The sequence below is a fragment of the Acipenser ruthenus genome, chromosome 22, assembly GCF_902713425.1.
Source record: "Acipenser ruthenus chromosome 22, fAciRut3.2 maternal haplotype, whole genome shotgun sequence".
In the NCBI taxonomy this organism is placed as follows: domain Eukaryota; kingdom Metazoa; phylum Chordata; class Actinopteri; order Acipenseriformes; family Acipenseridae; genus Acipenser; species Acipenser ruthenus.
The window spans coordinates 17,290,638-17,312,784 of NC_081210.1; the positions used below are offsets into that span (position 1 = coordinate 17,290,638).

The following is a 22,147-nucleotide window of genomic DNA, read 5'->3' on the forward strand; positions in this document are numbered from 1 at the left end:
GGGGTGGTAGCGGTGAGCTGAGCCTAAAATACAATTGGCTATTTCAAATTGGGAGAAAAATTGGGTAAAATCAATTGGCGACTACTAAAATAAATAAAAAAAAACAATAAACCCTGAAAACAGAACCCCTAATTATAACTATCTGGATAATACACACAATTTGTGTTTTGCCAAGTCAGTTCCCCTAATTTTAGTTGTATAAATAAATACATTTCATTTAAATTGAAAAAAATTAAAACCCATTTTCTCATGTGTATTTTCAGGAATGCATGCTCTAGACCCCTCTGGCAATTCTATTTCTTCCTCTTCTACGCCACTGACAAGCTTTGCCACAAGCATATCAGGGAGCCCAGTCTTTTTACAAGGACACGCTCCCGTAGGGACTCCCAGCTTCAGCAGACAGCATTTCTCCCCACACCCTTGGAGCGCTTCAACCTCATGTATGTACTGGTATTTGCTGTGTGTTTTGAAGAGACTCTGCCTTGGGTAACATGACATTAAATCTAACACTGTTGCATGCTGTGTCATTGTGGGGTTATTTTGTGGTTTTTTTTTTTTTTTGCTGCTTATTTGTTAATTAATGTCAGATATGCAAATGGTTTTCAAAGCTCCTCATATTTCTGTTGCCATAAGTTACTGCATTCTAGATTTTAATAAAGCACTGACACTTTACAAAAGTGTGCTGTGCTGCTGGTGTATTTCTTGGATGTCTGACCTCATTCTAGCTTGCAAAAAACATTTGTCGGTTTAAAATGTTCCTTCGGATTACGTAAACATTTTAGACTCCCACCTCCACCCTACAGTCAAAATGTGGTATGAAATATGAGCTCAAATAAGGCCAATGTGATTTTGGAAAATCAAATAAACAGTTTCTTCAGTGGAATGGTCATTTTTTTATTAATATCCATGTTTTTGTTTATTGTTTGAACAGGTGAATCTCCCGTTCCATCTGTGTCTTCTGGCACGTCCTCTCCTCTGTCTGCTTCCACCGCTGCTCCTACCATGATTCAGGCTAAAAACAGCAGCTCCAGCCAAGATCGCAAGGTGCCCCCTCCCATCGGCACAGAGAGACTGGCTCGCATTCGGCAGACTGGCTCCGTCAATCCAGCACTTCTCAACACCAACTACACTGCTCCAGTTGGACACGGGGGGATTTGGTCGTTTGGTGTAGGCAGTGCTTCAGGTAAGGGGCCATTATGTTTTCTGTTTATGTATTATAGTGGAACTTTTTTGGATAAGATTCAGTTTGGTTAGAATGGGTTCTATTGAAGCTTGCTTGTGTTCACTACTAGCATTGTATTTCTGACGGGTAATGTGCAGTGTTTGGTTCCTGCATATTATAAGCAACCTAATTTCTGCAGAGCATACTAGGTCAGATGCAGTGTTCCACCTACCATTGACTATGATATTGGTAATACATTGAGGTCTTGTTCAACCTTGGCGAGACAGTTGTATTTGGAGCCTGAAAAGACTGCTCCAAATAACCACATTATGAATTTCATTGAAGGTGTGGACTTGACGGGTTTAAGGAGCAGGAGACAGTGACCATGTACAAACTCCGACAAAACCAAGTTTAAGCCTGTAGTCTGTGTCTGCTTCAAGGCATCCCACTTTGAACTTGTTCATTTTAATTGAACAATTATCAAACAAATTAGTCATTTTATAAAGTGAATTCTTCTCAAACAAAAAAAAAGAAAAATGGAAACATGGGGCTGAATTAAGCAACTGGTACATTGAGGGTGAAATAGGCTTTTGACATCTTCATTTCTGTTAAAATGGAGACCATGTTTTCAGGTTTAACACAATTTACACATACAATTTACTATGTTTTGTGTGTAAAATACAAATAAAAGGAAACTGTTCAAAATCCATTTCTGAATGAGCACCTCATTTCTTCTTTCAGAGGCCATGTCTGGGTGGTCCCAGCCCCTCATGAGTAACCATATGATGCATCAGCAGCTGTCAGACCAATCTGCCTTTTCTCAGCATCAGCCCATGGAGAGAGACGATACTGGAATAGTGGCGCCCTCTAACACCTTTCATCAGCCCATGCCTAGTAACTTCATGGATTTCCCTAAAGTAAATGCATTAAATGTTTTGGTTTTGTGAATCTCAAGAGTTTGCTATGAACATTTTCATTTTTTATAGTCTAAAAAATATATAAATAGTTTTGGTGTAATTTGGTGGTTGATTGTCTAACTTGGAAATCTAGAAAATGCTTTTCAATATAAACCATTTAATGACAAAGAAGCAAGCCACCCCAGACCCTCACCACCTCCTGTTCTCCAGGGTCTGCCGATGTCCATGTACGGCGGCGCAATGATGCCTCCTCATCCAACAATGGCAGAAGGTCCAGGGGGCCAGATGTATAATGGATTACATACTGCCGATCCTGCATGGAATCCCATCTTAAAGGTTGTCCCTAACTCCACAGAAAATGCAGATCCCCAGCAGGTAAAATTCTAAAAGGTATTTCAAACAACTGGGTTTACAACTAGGAGCATCGCTTCCTTTGACAAGAGTTTCCAAAGAGAGTTGTCTGGAAGGCAGCCAGTTCTAGCCCCCTGGATTTAGGGAACTTCATCAGTAGCGGGAGCTCTTGCTTTGGTTTTTTGTTTTTTGTATGTTTTTTTCCTTGATGTGCACTGGGTAATTAAGTTTGTTATAGATAGTGAATTTCTTAAGCCCAGATTTAAAATATAAGCTCTTGTGACGATTCTTGTAAAATCATTTGAACATGTGTGTTGAATGTACACAAGCTCTGAAAGTTTGTGAAACGAAAACTAGGAACCCAAGCCCTGCTTTGCATCACTGTTGTTAATTCAAATCGATTTGTCTGTTTCTACAGGTCTGGACTGGAACCTGGGCACCACATATTGGAAATGTGCATCTGAACCATGTTAACTAAAGATGATACAGGCATAATAAGAGAAAAGAGAGATATGTAAACTTGTGTCCTAAAGTTACATTGGAAAAGAGGAGACCATTTTTGATGTGCCTAACTAAAATTTTTGTGTGGGCTGTTACTTTTATTTACCACTGTCAATGAACAAAATGATTGCCTGTACAACAGGATACATTCTCTACTTAGTTTAGCCATTTTGACTTTAAACCCACATAAACCGTTCTTGTGCTGCTGGCTGAACAGTACTGTAAGCTATTTATATGCAGCCGAGAACTAGATAATTACATTTAAAAAAAGAAAGAAATCCGACCTTTTAGAGTGGTAAATACATGTATAATTGTTTACATACTAAAAAGGGTTAAAGAAGAGTAAATTTCATGTCGTATAGTGGCTCTACTTTATGTAGCCTGTATTAATGTGAAATATTTACCTTAATATTCAATAAAAAGATGGAACTGTACTAGGTTACTGTGTGAGTTTCTTTCTTGTCTTTTTGTCGCCAGGAAATAGTTGAAGGGTAAGTAACCCTCATGGGTGGTGTGTTGAGAAAATATCAGACTTTTTACCTGATTGTTTAGGGGTGCCTGAACTTCGTCATTTTCCACAGGTCTGAAGTATAAAAAACTAGGATGGAGGTCGCTGTCTAAAACAGACTTTCATGAATTTGAAAACCCTTGTGAACTTAATACCAAGACCTTTTTGTTCGATATGTACACTAGACTGTGTACACTGTATATAACAATTATGGTTGTAACATTGATGCAGCCATAGCTGCATATTAATAATAATCTATGTCATTAAAGTAAAATCTATTTTCACAAAGACTAAATTTCATGTATTGCCCATAATAGACATGGACACAGTCTCTGGATCACCATGACCTGCATTCACAGCATGTTTAGGTGGTGAGGCTTCTCCATATATCTCATGCACTCAATAAAGCCATAGATTTTATATTATGCTCTAAAATTGCAGCTGTGCAGGTTGCTAGAATTTATCTGCATGATTAAAATAACTGGTGACTTATTTTCCTTCAAAACTGCCCTTTACAGAAGAGCAAAACTGCAAACATTCTGCTAAACACAAATAAAACACTGTCAAAACAAATACATTAAAATGAAACTGGTGTTTCACCTATAAACATACAACAGAAAAAACATGTGCAGTACAGTACAGCACACTACAATCCCCAACACTGACACACTGGGCACCTGTCCTCTGATAATTGCTACCAGTATTGTATTAACTTTAAACTCATAAGAGATGGTGAATTTTTTTCTTTATGTAGCAATAGTGAGTTCCTTTTCAAGTACCGAATGGGATATATCTCTTATAGCCTGACTTACCTGAGCACTTATATCAAAGCTGCTCCTTTAAGAGCCCCGTCTGCGTCAGCCGTCATCTCCGCCCCCAGGAGATATCGATGACTCGCAAGGGGATCAGCACTGTTTCTTTCAGCCTGCCTCAGAATTACAGATAAGTTGATATTTCACATTCTCTCATTTCTATTCTGAAATAATTTTGCTTTAATATTAAACGTATAATTCTATCTTTACCTAGGTTCTGATTAAGTCCCACTACAGCCTTCTGTGCTGTGTGAAGCAGGCGGCTCTCCCTGCCCCTTCCCCGGGACTCAGTCCGTTACTGCTCGGCTGTTCGAGTCCGTATTATTTCTTGCAATAGCCTTTTCCTATATGCTATATCTATAATATATCCCTTTACTGGGTTCGCCTCTGTACACAGACGGTGTCCTGCGCTAGCTGTCTGTTTTTTCCAGTCAGCTTTTCATGCCACAGAGACACACTGCTAGTGTTAAGGGCTTTTTAGCTGCACTGTGCTGTTAAATTGACAGGAGCCTTTTCTACCGGGATTTATTTATTTTGCCGTTGCTATGTCTGCTTTAGGGTCACTGCCGATAAAGTGTACTAGATTTTTCTAGTTAGCAGGTGATTTGGAGCCCCTTCAGTACTGATGTCAGTACTTGGGCACTCCTACGGTACCAGCGTGCGTGCGTACCAGTGACTGCTCGGTACCAGAGCCTGTACCAGTGACCTGGTTGATACCAAAGTAGGTACCAGTCACCTTTATTGGTACCAAGGTCGGTACCAGCCATCTGGTTTATACCAGAATCGATACCAGTGACCTGGTTCGATGCAGTTTGGCATCAAGACCGTTACCAGTGCTCCATTCTCTCTCCAACAGTTCAGCACCAGTCAGTGTTGCTGTCTGTTTTTTTTTTTTTGTGCACAGGCATTGCATGGCTGAACTGTTAATTCAATTTTGCACCATGCCTGGGTTTCACCCTTGTGCTGCTTGCAAGAGAAACATTCCAGCAGAGGATAAGCATGACAGCTGCATCCACTGCCTGGGAATGGAGCATGCAGAGGGAGCAGTTAAAGACCGCAGCTGTTGCTCATTTTTCTAAGAGGACACTAGAAAGGAGGCTGGTCTGTTCTATGGACCGTTCTGCAACTCTGACACTAGCACAGCATCTAGACTCTCCCCATTCATCCCCTGCAGTGTGGTCAATAGAGTCCCTCCCTGTTATACTGGGTAGATCCTCCTCTTCATCTTCTCCTCTTTGTCCTCTGGCTCAGAGTTCCCCCTTTCCTCCACCCAGGAAGAGGGCACAGAAGCCGCCATAGCAGGCATTCTGGCAATACGGACCAGGTTGTGGGGCAGATGGAAAAGCTTGTTGAAGCTATGAACCAGCAGCAGTCCCTTTTGACAGAGCTTCTGTACCCTGTTGTCTGAGTCCCCACGGTTCAAGTACCATTGCCTGACCCTGTTCCTTGCTGCAACTGAGGATAGAAGTACTCTGGTAATTCGGGCTATAAGAGATGTATCCCATTTGGTAATGGTTACATTTGTATTTCAGGGAACCAGGGTTATAATAATTGAACGTATTGATTTGCTTAAAGGTAGCAATGTTGTGAATGTTAACATGCTGCCAAAATGGCTGAAGTGGCTCTCAAAAGTATTCACCCCCTTTGGACTGTTCCACATTTTATTGTGTTACAACATGGAATCAAAATGGATTTAATGAGTTTTTGCCACTGATCAACACAAAAAAGTCAATAATGTCAAAGTGAAAAATAAAATCTACAAATTGTTCTAAATTAATTACAAATATAAAACAAAAAATCCTGGAGGAAAACCTGCTGAAGTCTGCAAGAGACCTGGGACTTGGGAGATGTGCAAAGCTGGTAAAGACTTATCCAAATAAACTCATGGCTGTAATTGCTGCCAAAGGTGCCTCTGCCAAATATTGACTCAAGGGGGTGAATACTTATGCAATCAATTATTTTCTGTTTTGTATTTGTAATTAATTTAGAACAATTTGTAGATTTTATTTTTCACTTTGACTTTATGGACTTTTTTTCTGTTGATCAGTGGCAACAACTCCTAATTAAATCCATTTTGATTCCATGTTGTAACACAATAAAAATGTGGAAAAGTCCGGGGGGGGGGGGGTGAATACTTTTGAGAGCCACTGTACATGTTCTATATAATCAACTTTAATGCATTGTAAATTTAAAAAGTGAAATTCATCAAAACAATAAAGATTACCTTCATTATAATGTATAAACAAAGTTTAAAAATGATTTATATCCTTCATTCTTTGGCACATCAATGTTGGTGTAAACAGAAACGTCAAGGCAGCAACAACAAAAAGAACATACTGCAGCTGAAAATGTGTGTAAAGCACAAGATACAGCTACCCAAGAACAAGACAATGTACAAACAGTAAATGCAGCCTTATTTACAGACTCCTTTGTTGAAACCCCACTAATGTAATTTCTATTATATGGAGTTACCCCCTGTAAACTCTGTTGCACAATCATTGACTAAAGCTCCATGAACAGATCTGTATGTAAAATGTAAGCTATCTGGATCCAGCAGCACTGTTCGGATCATTTGAATGACACCATGTCTGTACCAGGGAACACTGCTAAAATGTGTAAACTACACTAAAGGATTCCTGACTTCTGAGCACTGGTCAAATATTGAGTTTCCAATCAAACTGGTGCTTAATTCTATGACCCTAATCAAGACGGCCATTGCTACCCAAACTGGGATCTAGAGCAGGGCTTTCAAAATGGTTTATCTGCCAAAATGGCTGAAGTACAGTGAGAACCACTGTACTTCGGTTTATATTAGGAATCAAAACTGAACTTCTCCTTGGTCTCTGGGCTTCAACTAGAGGCACTTCATTTGAGATTAGTACGTTCCCTGGGCCGAATCCCTTCCTATTGTCTCTTTTGGTAACTTCATACCATTCCTGACAGTCTGGCCCCTAAGTTTTCCCCTCCCCTTTTTTTAATCTCATCTGCCCTTTTCTTTCTTATAGCTATTCACGTGCATGTGAGTCCCTGCAGACAGTCATCTCCCTTTCATCGCCTGAGCTTTCCTTTGATACAGTATTGCCAGCCTTGCCAGTATGGTGTTTGTTTCTTCCTGTGGTTCCCGTCTCACTTCTATAGTGTCCTCCTCAAATTCCCTTTGCCTTGGTCTGCAGGGAATCGTTCAAACTTGAAGGGTTTCCATTCCTGTCAAAAGATTCTACTGTAGATTTATCTGAACCTTTTAGCCTCTTGTGACTGTGTACTGTATACAGTCAGCACTTGCATATCCGACCCTATAAAATGTTCACTTCAGTGACAAAAAAGATACAATGTCAAAAATACATAGCTGAAAGGATTGTTTTAAAATAAGTAGGCTTCCATTTAGATGTACTTTGTTGGTACAATACTATATTTTCAACAGAAGAAGTATTTTAATTCAGAACGATATGATTCTGGAGATATCAAGAATCATATCTTTAACAAGAACACAATTTCACTGCTTCACTGTCTGAAGTTCTAGAGTCACAGTCGTTTTTCTATAGCCTTTATTGTTCTAAGTGGGCAGAGTCACTCCCATGGCTGTAGATATGTTCACAGCCTCAATGATTGAATCACTGGTTAATGTAGCCATGATAGTCCCCTCTAACAGGCTCCCTCTGGTGGCTGATTTACAGTAGCACTTGCAGTTTCCAACACAATGCAAATGTGAAATGTACAGAAAACAGTCAGGTTTCCCCTGGTGTATTTACATGGTTATTTGTCAGTTTCCCATGTGTCTCCAATGCATTTACTGTGTTTTTATTAAGATGATGTTACTAGTCTACCACCTACATTCTATAACCCCCACCCTTGATTTACTATTATAAAGTTCCACAAGGGTTTGTGCAGCAAGGCTATGAAAATCAAACATCTAACAGCACCACATAATTTGAAGTATTACTTTATATTAGGGTTGTTATGAGTTCTATACAATATTAAAACATGCTATTAATTCTGCTATTAAATGTTACAGGTTATGAGAAATAATAACACTGATTGGCAATGCAGTTTTGACATTTTCTATAACTTGATTTAAGAATATGAAACTATATAGCATTGCATAACTCATATATAGAATTCAAATTACATATAAGAAATCAATCACTGTGATTTGCCAAGTCCAGAACATTTTATCCTGTGCACAGATCTCATGTATAGAGCATGATTCCAAAAACAACAAGTTTTTTTATGTTTAGCTATGGTCCCTGAGCACAGTCTTCATAGTTGTTATTTATAATAGGTTAACATGTCTTGTGTAGTGTCTCTTAATAAGAGACATCTTTTTACACAGCTCAGCTTCGCTTTGCAGTCCTTTCACCCAGACTTTACGAGGTGACACCATTTACGGACTCTAATCTCTACTGAGCCCTAGTCATTTGAACCATGCTTTCACAATCAAATGCATTCTGCAGCTGTAGAAACCCTTATAAAAGCATAGCAAAGTATAATAAATCATAGTGAAAGCATGGTAAAGCACTGAGCTATGGCAAAAGCATATTAAAACAAAACATGCAAAGCACTGGGAAACTGAAAAAATTGACGCTATAAACTTTTATAAGGGAACCAAACTCAACCGCCCCTACTGTCTCCCGGGTGATTGACAGCCTTTATGGTGAGCATGATGCGGAGAAGCTGGGCAACAAGTGCGGTCCTGCGTCCAAACAGAGAAAAAGGGCGTCGCCCCCGGCTGTGACCACAACAACGGTCATGAATCCACAAGATGCGTCTCAGGAGGTCAGCCCTGTAACAAAAACAAGCCATCTCCGTTGTACTCCAGGTACTTCCTGGTGCTGAAACGGGATGGTGGCCTCAGGCCGATCCTCGACCTCAGACAGCTCAACCTGTTCTTGAGGCGACGGAAATTCTAGATGCTGACAATGTAACTGCTGCTGCAGACAGTGAGGCCAATTAACACATCTCCATAAGACCCGCCGCAAGAAGTACTTGCGGGTCACTTTTCAGGGAACCTCTTACGAGTGCTGTGTCCTGCCATCTGGCCTCTCCCTAGCGCCTTGCACGTTTCCCAAGTGCATGGACACTATATTGGCCCCTCTGAGACTCAAAGGCATCAGAGCTCAGTTATCTGCATGACTGGCTATTATATATGTCACCCACACAGGCAGCGTTACACACGGAGCTGGTCACTGGTTACCTGCAACGATTGGAGCTCTCAGTGAACCTCCTCTAAAACTGGTTGACACCTTCCCAGACAGCTATCTATCTGGGGATGTATTTTGACTCCAGGTCCATAATCGCCACTCTGTCAGACAACCAGAGGCTAACTGCCTGCTTGGAGCTGTTCCAGCCCAACGTGGCACTGAAGGTTGTCACCTTCCAAAAGCTTCTGGGCCTGATGGCAGCAGCTTCCCAAATCCTTCCCCTGGGGCTTGTCCACATGCGCCCTCTCCAGGCCTAGTTGAATCTGTTGATACTGTGTTATTTATTTATTTTTTTAATACAGATGACACTAGCACATGATCTTGCTCTGGGAAGGTCTGATTATGTGATAGTATGCAGATAATCGTATGTATTTCTGTATTTTTAATATCAGCACTATATGAACATGCCCCAGTAAGAGCTTACCCCGGTAACTGAAAAATGTATAAAATGAGTAACATTTATAAGTAGGTGGTTTACACACAGAAATCCCAGTGCCAGAAACATGCAATCCTTGCAGTGATTTGTATATTTTCAACTCCTGAAGGCTTAGTATAATACATTATTTCCATAATTAAATGTTCTCAATAAAATCATTAGTAGAAAAAAAGAAAAAAAGATTAAATGAGGCCACTCAGCCCATGAGGATTGAAGCAGTAGACGCCAGGTATATGTGGGTGCAGAACATATAATAAAGCTGTATTGAGCCTTTGAAGAATAGGATCCTCTTCCACCAGTGCAGCAGACCAGGGGCTCCCCACAAGCAGATCTTGCAATGTATTCTTTTGAGTGATGGTAAGCTACTTTATTATTTAACAGTATTTGAGTTTGTTGATAAGGACTGGAAGGTCAAGCTGAGCACAAATCTGTAGCAGTTCAAAACATTCTATTAACAGACAAGGGAATTCTTAAGGAAAACTTTATTGAACATTTAATATACTTTTCAATGTTTCTTTTTTTTTTAAACACGCCCATTTAAAATAAAATGGTAGGCTTTTTTAAAAAAAAAATTTTACCCCATTTTAGAATTGTTGTGTTATTATTAATCCCGGTTCACTGCTGCAGCCTTGCCAGTAAAACAGTATCTTAATGCTAGTACTCACTGTTTTGTTGCCTCATTCTGTTGAATAAGGTAATCTATGCAAGTGATAACTGCAATGAACTCTATTATATTTGAGATATTTTGCAAGTGTTGTGTAGGGAATTGATGATCTAGTACATTACAGTACTGCTAAAAAGCATATTGTTTCTTGAATAAGGATTGTTGAAAGCAATATATATAGAGAGTATTGGATGAAGGCTGGTGGTTTGAGAACTGAAGCAGGTTCACTTCTGACTGCAGATTGCCAGACTTCATGCTGACTGTACTGTCACTACCCCCTGCTAGCGCTGAAGTTGAGCGGGTATCCAGGACAGCACAGTTGAGCAGTTACTGAATGTGAAGCTTGGATTACGACAGGCCAAGAAGGTGTGTTAAACCTTTCAGCCATCAGCTGAGATGATTCAAACCACCAATAGCGAAGTTTATGAGAATAGTAAAGTGAAAAGGCTACATGGCTACTGCAGAGGGACTGCAAATAATGCATAGACTGTCCATTACCTGAATAGGTTTTTTTTTCTGATATTTGCTTTAATATTTTCAGGTGTGTGCCATACACTCTACTTCAATTATATGTATCTGCTTTTTTCTTTCATGTTTCCACAGTACAAAACAAAAACTACAACTGCAAAAGTGAAAAAGGAACTGATTTCCAAGTTTAATAAAACTCTAAGATGTTATTTTTTTAATTACGGATGTATTGATACAGTACTGGATGTATTATAGCTGTTAAATAAATAAAAAAAAGTATGTGAAATCTTTCTTGCTGTGTTAGGTTTTAACAGTGTGATTATATACATGTTAAGAGTAGTTATGTGTACCACCACCATCCCGGGAATGGACGCTCTGCCCTGTATGGAATACGACGGAGCAGCTGAGACATGGCTTAGGAGCCCGCCCACAAAATCCAACTGGCTCGCACTGTTCAGGGCCCCAGTGTTGTTGTTGCTCGCTGTGTATTAGGAGACGGAGCAGTCTGTGTACACGCTGCTATAGCACAGCTCGGTAGTTAATTTAACAGTAAAGGAAGCTGATTAGCTTAGTAAGAGATTGGAAGCGTTTACAAACATTTTAATATCGTAGCTTGCTCTTGCAATACACTCCGTTTTTCTTTTGTTTGTTCTATCTATCGTAACACAGTTTTTTTTATACTTTATGTCAGAAATAAGTAAGTTTTTTGTAAAAAGAAAAATATATTTCTGTGTGTGAAAATCTCTGAGTAACAGCATGTCTGCAAACTGCCAGCAAAGGAAGAGCTGCCCTATTCCGACCCGAGTTGTTCATGTGAAAGACTGGACCCAGCTCCCGGACCGCTACAGCTCAACGCCGGGAGGAACCCTGTTCTCCACCACGCCAGGAGGTAGGAAGAGACATCCTGTGCAGACCGTGCAAGTAAACACGCATCCCTTCGAAATGTTATCTTATGGCGGGGATTCGTATTAAGTTTGCAACAAGTACAGTAACGTAAAACCACGTGATAGCTTGTACACGTGCTTATGTTCTGAAAATACCACATGAGCAAAATATTAAAGTATAGTACTCTTACTTTAATGGTGGTGCATTTAAATATCTGTGCGTCTATGCGCATTCTGAAGTGTTTTTTTTTAATATACGATGTGTATTGGGGTGGGGGTTTAGAGAAAAGACTCGAAACATTTTAAACGTTAATAAATACATGCTGTTTATGAGTTATAATAACTCCTGGAGATTAAAGTTGGTGCTTGAATTCATATATACACGACAGAAAATGTTCTGGTATATCCACCACATGAATATGGTCATTTGGTCTTCAGATCCTGCTCGTGACGGAATGAAGTTAAAGTTTAGTGTTTGCAGTTTTGCACACGGTTAAAGTTTCTGTTGGCTGTTTTTTGCTCGGTGCGCCTGTGTTAAGGTGTTGCATTCATCTCTATCACGTGGACGTTTTGCCTTCAGTGAAAGCCAATTAATGGCGGATTATGCAACATAGTCGCACTGGTTTTGTTTAAAAGGACGAAGAAAGTATACCTCGTTTTTCCCTACAACTATTTTCTTAATATGTTTGAGTTCAAATTAGTTTGGGTTACCTTTTTAAATAAACAGTAAAATGTGTTTTTATCAATGTTCTAACATGCATAACTTTAGAGTAACCTTATAAACATTAGTTGATTTAATCTTCGGTTAACCAACCACAAGTGTGTTGAAATGCCTATATAGAAAAGATGACAAGTGCACAACCTGGTGGTTAGAATGGGAACTACAACTTATTTTTTTTTTAGTTGACTTAGTACTGTATCTCCCACAAAAATACTGTTTTTTACACTGTCGAATCATGTACTATAAATAGGGCTTCTGATTTCCGTTTTTAACCGATAACTGATAAAACACCCCCGATACATAAAAAATGAAATTGGTGTGTATCCAGTAAACACGGGAAAAACACTGGAAATTCACGTTGACTTGACGCCTTCTCCATGAAAAAAAAAAAAAAAAATCACATACTGTACAAAACACTTTCCCAGTGCAGTTGGGCAATGCCTCTCCTTTCTGACTTGTATCTATCAAGATTAGTTCTGAATACTTTAAACCCACCCCAACTACTAAGTGGCAGAAAATTCCTGCATTTCTATTGGAGGATTGTAACACGTTTACGAGATTTAAACGAGATTACAATTAGAAGCAATAACTGCATACAGTATAAAAAGCAATATATATATATATATATATATATATACATAACTCAATAGCTAAAAAATAAGCACCGAAAAAATTAATTAATAAAAAACAAAGAACAGAAGCCCTAACTATAAACAAAGGACTTATTACTTTTTATAAGTGGAGATTCAAGGAGAGAACAAAAGTTAGCCTGAGCCCAGTTTAATTGAGGTTTATTCTATTAAATATTTTCAATATCGATTCACATTTGTCATTTTTGAGTTTTAATCCACCCTTTGCATTCTTTGCATTCTTCACATATTGCCAGTTGCTGGTTGGTGTTGCTTTATTTTTAGCGCAAGTGCCCAGAAATTTCAATTCCATTTTCATGCAGTCCACAAAAGCCAGCAAGTAGCAGCAGGAAGCCACCCGACCCAACCCGAACCGATCCTGCAGTAGCAGGTCTGTACTGTGAACAGACTGGAGGGATGGAGCAGGTCTGTACTGTGAACAGACTGGAGGGAGGGAGGGAGCAGGGCTGTACTGTGAACAGACTGGAGGGAGGGAGGGAGCAGGGCTGTACTGTGAACAGACTGAAGGGAGGGAGGGAGGGAGGGAGGGGGGCTGTACTGTGAACACTGGAGGGAGGGAGGGAGCAGGGCTGTACTGTGAACAGACTGGAGGGAGGGAGGGAGCAGGGCTGTACTGTGAACAGACTGAAGGGAGGGAGGGGGGCTGTACTGTGAACACTGGAGGGAGGGAGGGAGCAGGGCTGTACTGTGAACAGACTGGAGGGAGGGAGGGAGCAGGGCTGTACTGTGAACAGACTGGAGGGAGGGAGGGAGGGAGGGAGGGAGCAGGGCTGTACTGTGAACAGACTGGAGGGAGGGAGGGAGGGAGCAGGGCTGTACTGTGAACAGGCTGGAGGGAGGGAGGGAGCAGGGCTGTACTGTGAACAGGCTGGAGGGAGGGAGGGAGCAGGGCTGTACTGTGAACAGGCTGGAGGGAGGGAGGGAGCAGGGCTGTACTGTGAACAGGCTGGAGGGAGGGAGGGAGCAGGGCTGTACTGTGAACAGACTGGAGGGAGGGAGGGAGCAGGGCTGTACTGTGAACAGGCTGGAGGGAGGGAGGGAGCAGGGCTGTACTGTGAACAGGGTGGAGGGAGGGAGGGAGCAGGGCTGTACTGTGAACAGGCTGGAGGGAGGGAGGGAGCAGGGCTGTACTGTGAACAGGCTGGAGGGAGGGAGGGAGCAGGGCTGTACTGTGAACAGACTGGAGGGAGGGAGGGAGCAGGGCTGTACTGTGAACAGGCTGGAGGGAGGGAGGGAGCAGGGCTGTACTGTGAACAGGCTGGAGGGAGGGAGGGAGCAGGGCTGTACTGTGAACAGGCTGGAGGGAGGGAGGGAGCAGGGCTGTACTGTGAACAGGCTGGAGGGAGGGAGGGAGCAGGGCTGTACTGTGAACAGGCTGGAGGGATGGAGGGCTGTACTGTGAACAGGCTAGAGGGAGGGAGGGAGCAGGGCTGTACTGTGAACAGACTGGAGGGAGGGAGCACGGTTCTCCTGCCTCGCTGTAATAGCTGTACACTGGGCTCTATTCACAGTAAACATTGGAGAATCTTAATACCATTCAAATAAGGCACATGTAATGAAAATCAAACTTCTAACCTTGCATGTGAGACTCTTCAGTGTATTTTTGTCTGAAATATGTAAAATGCCATCCACCCTGTTCAGCTGACCCGACCATCTTGTTTCTGTCGTTCTCGGGAGTATCTGATATGGGTGAGGTCACAGGGGCTACTTCACTAGAAAGTAATGAACTTCACCTCTGTGGGGCTGGATTTCAATCCCACACAGGTTACACGTGAAATTAGTTTGGAGGGCTCAACTTAGCCCCCTGTGGATGCTGGTTCACATCAAAATATTAAAAAAATAAAAATAACATACACAGTTCTTTTATTGCTGACTGTAGTGCAGGCAAGTTCCGTGCGAGTTTCCTTGTGCAGCATTGCAAGCGACCTGACCTGAACACTGCTGCTCGCTCTTGATTGTGTGCAGGACCTGGAGAACACCCATCACGCCCCTAGCCCGAGTCCAGTGAGTAGACTCCCGCACCACCAAGCCCTTAAGCTATTATCATGTGGTTTGCTGTAACTGCACACACAGGCTGGCCCTGGCTTGGAGCCATTGGGAGTGGAACAGACTGGAGGCTCTTGTTTCGTTCAGCCACACCTGCTGCCAGCCGTCGTGGGATACATGCCGTCCCTGCCAAGTGAGACCGTTTCACAGAAAATCTGGAATTCTGTGAACAACATTGGCACACATGGAGTTTAACATTCTTCTATAGAGTGTAGATGTTACAGTAAAGTCTGAATATTGGCATATCTTTAGATTTACTGGTAAATGTCAGAAATAAACTTGATAACACTTTACTTTAGACATTTACCAGTAAATCTCAAGAATAATCAAGTGTCTTTGACTAATGACCGAATGACTTTCTAATCGCTTTCGTGCATTGTGAGAGTCCTGTGTAAAACCTAACCACACTGTTAAAACCTAACACAACAAGAGTCATGTGTAACTCCAAGTGCCACAAGAGTCATGTGTAACTCCAAGTGCCACAAGACTCATGCTGCAATAAGTATATATCTGTTCATTGCCTGTCGTTGTGGCATTTTGTGTCCATAACTGAAGTGTGATTTTCTGTTAAAAAAAAAAAAACAACAAAATAACAGGTCCTAAATGATTTCATTTGCATTTGACAGAATGTGTTATTTTCATCAAACTACTACTTATTTGGAGTACAACAATATCCTTCAACACCATTGTGAATTGTATGCAAATGTACCAGAATGTTGGTTGTTCTACAGAAGTGAATCACAATATTGTTCAGTGCCATGTTGAACTAGTTTAAATTGCTCAATTGTGCATTACTCGAAGATCATTAATGATTGTTTTGTTAATGGGAAATGTGTATGCAGAAATAAATATATTGTTCGACATTGATTATTTTGTTAATTGACAATTTCTATGCTGGAATAAATACGTTCTTCGGTGACCATACCTGTATTTACAAATAAGCTTCGGTAAATCCTAAGATTAACCGATAAATGTCTGCAAAGCAATCCATACTTAGCTGACATTTACTAGCAAAACTTCAGATCGAGCGGATTCTGACATTTATCATAACATATATGTGTTTCAGTAATGTGATCAACAGCTTTGATCACATGTATGAAGATAACCCTTTAACCACCAGTTTGTTTTGATCCTGTAAAGATAGTTTCCTGTGCTATGCTCACAGGTTGATTTATCTAAGCTTGGCAGCAGCTCAAGGAAACAAAACTTTAAATGTCAACCGAATAAAATGTTTGTATTCATAACAGATACTTCAGCATTCAAAGTCTATTTTTTTTATGGAGTACTTATATCTTTAGCACCTCAAAAAAAGAGGTGTGCCTGTTCATGCAGCAATAAACAGAACGAACACTGAACCACAACAGTGAGTGCCATTGTGCCTGTGTGTGTCCCGGCTTATCGGAGTGCTCACACTGTCTGCCAACACATTCCCTCCCTTTGTTCTGACGGCAGGACACAGTTCCACACCATGTTGTTCTGTGCAGGCCCTGTACTGTATAACATGTGAGGAGGTGCCAGTGGTACAGTAAAAATGCAGACGCGTGCCTTTTGCATCGAACGTCTCTTGTAATTGGATTGTTCTTCCACATTCACGCAATGTTTACGAATGCAGGGAACGGTAAACACATTCCACTGTGAAAAAGGACCGCTTACACTGTGCTATGGGGAGGTATACCAGCCTGATGCAATATCTTGTGGCTGAACCTGGTCAACAACACCTGGGGTGTCTGACTTCAAATGACATTTTAATGTGATGCTGATAAAGATATCCAGTTAACAGTTCCTGGTTATTAATGGATTTGATCTGGCAGCATTGCTTCCATTACACAGGAAGTTTAGCTGCGTGGGCCCGTATTTCGTGTTTGTGCTTGAGTGTGTTTCAGTAGCTTTGTCTTTTTGAATTCATCAGCTATTCACAGTGATGTCTCATCAGCTAGCCATTCCAGCAGGGTCAGTGAGCTGCCTGCCATTTATTCTGTTGTGTTTTTGAGTTTACTTTATGTATGTGAAGGGAACATTTGAGTTCCTGTTGCAAAACTATGTCCAGTACTGTACAACATGTGGATGCAGACAAGTGTCTTGGACAAGATACTTCTGAGAATTAACCAGCCCAGTTGCTTTCAGATTTTTGTAACACTAACAGTATTTTACTTTTAACAAAAAAGTTGATAAACCTGTCCCAATCTACCGAGCCCAAGTGATATCCAGTAGTCCTCATTAAAGTACATTTGTGATAAGTGATTGTGTGTGTTCTCTTCCCTGAACAGAACCTGTTCCTAGAATCATTCTGAATGTACATATCCGCACTAGTTCTACTTGGGAATGTTTTTCACCCCCCTCTCTTGTTGTTCTTCAGGGACCAGGATCATTTACGAGCGCAAGTTCCTCCTGGAGTGCCGGAACTCTCCGCTCGCTCGAACTCCCCCCTGCTGCCTTCCGCAGATCCCAGGGGTGACTGTGCCGCAGCACCCGCCCCTGTCCAAGCTGGAGGAGCTGAAAGAGGAGGAGCCCGACAAGGACCTGCCAGGTCAGACACAGGCGGGGTGTGAGGGGGCAGGGGGCAGGTCACACAGGCGGGGTGTGAGGGGGCAGGGTGCAGGTCACACAGGCGGGGTGTGAGGGGGCAGGGTGCAGGTCACACAGGCTGGGTGTGAGAGGGCAGGGTGCAGGTCACACACAGGCGGGGTGTGAGGGGGCAGGTCAGACACAGGCTGGGTGTGAGGGGGCAGGGTGCAGGTCACCCACAGGCGGGGTGTGAGGGGGCAGGTCAGACACAGGCAGGGTGTGAGGGGGCAGGGTGCAGGTCACACAGGCGGGGTGTGAGGGGGCAGGGTGCAGGTCACACACAGGCTGGGTGTGAGGGGGCAGGGGGCAGGTCACACAGACGGGGTGTGAGGGGGCAGGGGGCAGGGTGCAGGTCACACAGGCTGGGTGTGAGAGGGCAGGGTGCAGGTCACACACAGGCGGGGTGTGAGGGGGCAGGTCAGACACAGGCTGGGTGTGAGGGGGCAGGGTGCAGGTCACCCACAGGCTGGGTGTGAGGGGGCAGGGTGCAGGTCAGACACAGGCGGGGTGTGGGGGCAAGTCAGACACAGTTTGAGGTGGTTGGGGAAAGCTGCTTCACTGCATGCTTCACTTCTGTTCAAAACTGGGTAGCATAAAAATGTACAGATTTGATAATAGTACCCATAACTGTTAGTCAATAGTGTTACGTTTTTACAACATTTTGGCTTGAAGTCTCTCAATGTGTTCAATAAAGACGCATTTATATTGAATTGATTTCTAGATGTGATAACAGCCCCTTGATTGGCAGGTGCTTTCAATCCAAGACTGCACACAGCCTCCTTCACTGTACATTTCCACCGCAGACTCCCTGAAGGGACTGGCAGTCCTGGTCATGTGTTGAGACAGTGGAAGCCTTGTCTGTATGCTTGGGAGGATTTTCAGAGCGACTTGCGAGGTTTGCAGTGCAGGGCCAGCTGAGAGACAGACTCCACTGTAGCTCCTGCATTAGCCAGCATCGAGGAGCCAATGTGGCAGGCGTAGGGATGCCGTTTTATAACCCCTGTCTGCTCTCTGAACTTGGGCATACTGTACAGGGCCACATAAAGGTGTCCTTTAGAGAGCCGCACAGACCCGGCATGTTCTGTTTCTTCCCTGTGAACAGGACCAGGTTTGTGGAGCTGCTCGTTGAGCTGTTCGCTGGAACAAGAGGAACACTCTCCACAAAGGGAAGGTGGAGTACTTCAGCAAATCAGCTTGGTTCAGGTCTCTCAGTCTGTGACAGAGTTCAGCAATATAGTATATATGCCATTTGTAACTATAATGAGAGACTTATTTTCAAGGCGTTTGCCATTGAATTTATTACGTTTCTTTTAGTATGTCTAAGACTACGCCTGGTGATCTGTTGGATCTGGAATCTGCAAAAAAAATAAATAAATAAAAGCGAGGAGTTTTGTGTGCTGGCTCTTGGCAGAAGTGTTTTGACAGAAGACCTGCAAACGCTGGCAGCTTTACAGCGCTCTGTGAACTTCTGACCCTGTAATGAAACTCCATGCAAGCTTTATGTGAACTCCCCGCTGGGTGGAGTGCTAGATATTCTGCAGGAGCGTCTCTGAAGCACTAATCTTTTGACTGCTCTTTGTGTAAATAAGTTGTGTAATTTCTGTGTGCCTCCCTCCCTCCCTCCCTGCTGCTCCCAGTCACATGCTGTGGAGGGCCTCAGCCTGGGGGTCTGCTCTCAGTTGTTTATCAGAGCCCGATTTACTCAGAGGAAGGAGGGGCCGGAGCTTTCAACATGTGATTTTCAGGTTGTTTTCCCCCGGTAAACATCATTCAGCTATTTCAAACGCCCCCCCCCAGCACAATAAGCAGTGCCATGCGAGTGGTGTCTGTTCAGCTCAAACAGATAACTCCACTGCCCGTCGGTAGCAGTGAAGGAGCTGCTTTACATTACATGTTATGTCACTGCACAGTCCTGATAAGTCCATGCTGTTTTACATTGCATATTTGTGCCTTCCAGACCCTCCTAATGGTGGCTGGGCTTTGTGTCCAGCCCCACAGCAGCCCATGTGTACAGAGCTTTTTTATATAAAGTTTTACAGCACTTATAATTGATAGGAAAAAGAGTGCACAGTTTGAGCAAGTGAAGAAACTCTGTGAATCTGTCTGAGAGGAACCCTGATTTGGGTAATGCTTGCTTTTGGCTTGAGTTCAGGAAAACCATTAAGCCACAGACATACCGCGCTTGTTTCCAGGCTGCAGAGCGGAAGCAGCACTTGTGTTTGTATCCCCGCCCTGGGCCTTGGCCCTCTGTCTGGCCTCTCTGAGCTGTTCCCAATCTAGATTGAAGCCTTGGTCTGCTTGGGCACAGAGCGCTTCAGACTTCATGAAAATGCTGCTTAATGTGCAGCCGCTCCCCAGTATCCCTGACAGACAGATAGCAACAGGGGCCACGTGCAGCTGCCATAGGCTGTCCACTCCTGTTTCTCATGCCTTCTGTGTACAACACCTTCCTGAAAATAGATAGATCCCAAGCGTGTCAGAGAATGTAGGCTGGAGCCAGACTGCTGCGTTTTGAAGAGTTCTTAATCACTGTAAAAGGTAATATTGCCAAATCTTACGAAAGGTGTGGACTTCCAATCTAACCTTATTCACACCACTCCTTCACATATATGAAATGTGGTCACTGAATCAAGAATATCGGTATCCTAAAAAGTAATCAGAACCGCCTGCCAACTTCATGCTACCTTTATTACAAACACACTATAGATGCTGACTATGCATGCGGGTCCAGTGGAAACCGAATCACTTTCTAGAGATGAAGAATCTCCTGAACTGTTCGCTGTCTATTGTATTGATCTATATGCGTCTGCCCCTAATCTTGTTAAATCCCAGCCCTGTCTCTTGTGTTTCTTGTATTTAAGGATGCTAAGAGGGACTGTGCATCATCCTGCCTGAGACGCCAGTGGGATTGTGTGTTTCTTGTATTTAAGGATGCACTGTCCCTCTTAGCATCGCCCTGCCTGAGATGCCGGTGGGATTGTGTGTTTCTTGTATTTAAAGGTGGTGGTATTTAGATCTGCCACTGTTTAAGTAATTAAAATTGAGCCCCTGTGGGGAAGCACTAACTTGGTCTCATTCTTTTTTTCTAGCTGACGAAAGTGACCAGTTTGAAATGGACATGTGAAGAGCCAGCCAGCCAGCAGCGAAGGAAGCATTTCCTCTTGTTTTTAAAGGTTTATTCTGGTGTCTCAAGCAAATCTTTTTATTTTTGATGCTCCAAGCGGAGCAGGACTGTTCCCGAGGGAGTAACCATGTTTAACGCAGTCATTTTGTATCAGTTACTTTAACTTTTTTTTTTAAACAAAATATGTGTTTGATACATTCAAGTTTACAAAAACACACAGCGTTCACGCTAGTCTTTAATTGAAGCGTACTGGCTTTGTAAATCTTTAAAACAGTCAAGGGTGGGGATGCTGGTGTTTATAGCTCCTGTTGTGAAGTGAAGCCACTAGAGTTTTGTTTGTGTGCAGTAAGTTGCTGCTGAGCGTCTGGGAGCTTGGTGCTGCCATGCAGCAGTTTAATAAAAGACTGAAACATCTCTTGCCTTTTCATCGCTTCATGATTCCCTGAAGAGTGTGTGCTTCTCTTTCCTGTACAATAGACTATTCCATTGGTTATCTTAGGTATTTCTGTTACTTAAGAAACAAATCACTAGCTTTTTCTCAGCAACTAACATGAAATCAAGGTTTCAGTATACACATGTAAAACTCATGCTAATGGGAATTTTAGCTGTAGTGACAGGATAGCGTCACCGCCCAAGATGTTACCAGAAGGAATTAGAGTCTCTACAGAAGCTGCAGTTTAACCCTTTGCGGTCCATTGTCGGACTGGGTCCGACATTGCAATTATTCCTCTCAGGTCCTTTGTCGGACTGGGTCCGACATCATTATAGCAACGCAAAAAACGGGTTTCTAGTCGTTTTTTCTCCGGAAAAAGCCGAGAAAACCATTCAATTGCCGAGTGGGAGCGACAGGAGCCGAAACAAGTCGGAAAAAAAAAAAAAAAAAAAAAGGGCGTATCACATGAATAGTCATATATGGCCCTGGTATCAGATAACGGGGCGGTCATAGTAAACAAGCTGGCTGAGTGCGTCAGCGCACAGAGACTATCATGGACATTTGCAGAGCTTTTTTCAGATGTTATAGTAATAAAATAATGACTTTGATTGCAATATTGAGGAGTTTGGTGATAAAACGAGTGATCCGGAGATGATTGATCGGTATGTACGACTATTATTTTTATTATTATTTATTTCTTACATAGA

At 42.5% G+C, this 22,147-nt stretch overlaps 2 protein-coding genes across 9 annotated transcripts in view; both read left to right on the top strand.

The window, feature by feature from the left end:
* The window catches only part of LOC117973789 (ankyrin repeat and KH domain-containing protein 1-like), a 79,018-nt gene extending 75,653 nt beyond the window's left edge, over positions 1 to 3,365 (top strand). For 6 of the 8 annotated variants that reach the window (XM_058996033.1, XM_058996031.1, XM_058996037.1 and 3 more), the window contains 5 exons: positions 264 to 440; positions 932 to 1,183; positions 1,904 to 2,079; positions 2,290 to 2,454; positions 2,849 to 3,365. In XM_058996033.1, coding sequence (XP_058852016.1) covers positions 264 to 440; positions 932 to 1,183; positions 1,904 to 2,079; positions 2,290 to 2,454; positions 2,849 to 2,908 — 830 coding nt within the window. In that variant the 3' untranslated portion in view covers positions 2,909 to 3,365. Of the gene's footprint in view, positions 1 to 263; positions 441 to 931; positions 1,184 to 1,903; positions 2,080 to 2,289; positions 2,470 to 2,848 lie in introns of all 8 variants that reach the window. The other 2 variants (XM_058996035.1, XM_058996036.1) reach the window with 2 other exon arrangements.
* Positions 3,366 to 11,386: 8,021 nt separating this feature from the next.
* Positions 11,387 to 21,421, top strand: LOC117431703 (eukaryotic translation initiation factor 4E-binding protein 3-like). The gene is made up of 3 exons (XM_034052958.3): positions 11,387 to 11,906; positions 17,675 to 17,845; positions 20,973 to 21,421. Exons 1-3 carry the CDS (start codon positions 11,774 to 11,776, stop codon positions 21,005 to 21,007), a joined length of 339 nt encoding a protein of 112 aa, XP_033908849.1. The 5' UTR covers positions 11,387 to 11,773; the 3' UTR covers positions 21,008 to 21,421.
* The last annotated feature ends 726 nt before the right edge of the window (positions 21,422 to 22,147 follow it).